Source organism: Pygoscelis adeliae, unplaced genomic scaffold (genome assembly GCF_000699105.1).
Source record: "Pygoscelis adeliae isolate BGI_AS28 unplaced genomic scaffold, ASM69910v1 Scaffold445, whole genome shotgun sequence".
Taxonomy (NCBI): Eukaryota; Metazoa; Chordata; class Aves; order Sphenisciformes; family Spheniscidae; genus Pygoscelis; species Pygoscelis adeliae.
The window spans coordinates 804,462-805,288 of record NW_008824894.1 but is presented as its reverse complement, the minus strand read 5'-3'; the positions used below and the strand labels follow the sequence as shown (position 1 = coordinate 805,288).

The 827-nt window shown below is 61.5% G+C and overlaps 1 protein-coding gene across 1 annotated transcript in view; it reads right to left on the bottom strand.

Moving 5' to 3' along the window:
• The window catches only part of DNAH17 (dynein, axonemal, heavy chain 17), a 39,045-nt gene that overhangs the window by 7,076 nt on the left and 31,142 nt on the right, over positions 1 to 827 (bottom strand). The window contains 2 exon segments of the mRNA XM_009324590.1: positions 22 to 229; positions 336 to 529. Of these exon segments, the coding sequence (XP_009322865.1) occupies positions 22 to 229; positions 336 to 529 (402 nt within the window).

Below are 827 nucleotides of genomic sequence, written 5' to 3'. Positions count from 1 at the left end.
CCGGCCATTCGCTGCTCAAACCAGCAGCAGCACGCAGCCATCGTGGGCTGGTGCCAGCTGAGGAGAGGGCAGCGGCTCACCCAGGGCCTCCACGTCTTTCAGTGGGTCAACGCCAGGGGAGAGAATGAAGAACAGGGGTGTGGAGGGGCTGCTCTCCTTGTACGCCTTGGAGAGCTCGACGCTCCTTCCTTCCACAAACTTGCTCCCCATCTTCTCTTCCACAAAGTTCCTACAGAAAAATAAAACCATGATGTGAGTTAGGAACAAACGCAGTCACTTGGCACAGCTGGCGTGGAGAGCACCGTGCCGCCTGCCCCGGGAGGGCGCCGGTGCACCTGATGGCGTAGGTCATCCTGTCCGGCCGCATGCACCGCAGCATGCACAGCTTCTGCAGGGCTGACTTGTTCTTCCACTCCTTGGGGAACACCTCCTTCTCCGGCACCTCGGACTCCACAAACTTTTTCCATCGCTTTGCCGAGCCCTCGATGTCACTGTCCAAGTTCTTGAACTCTTCCATTTCCGAGAGCACCTTCAGGTCCCGCAGAGAAGGGCTAAATCACTCCCGGGCTCTGCTCGTCCTCAGGGACCCTGAGGCTGTGGGGGTCCCCGTGGAGCTGTGTGCACGCGGGGACGTCACTGTGCCACAGCCAGGCCCTGAGGGGTCCTGCAGCCCTGCTCCATCGGCCCAGACAGGCTGCCAGACCTGCCCTCCACTGGGCATGGCTGCGTTGGGGGGTCCCAGAGGCATCCCCGGGATGCCAAGGATGCCTGGTGAAAGGGGGATGATGCGTGCAGGCTGGCGGGGGATTGCTCAGACAACCCTGAGA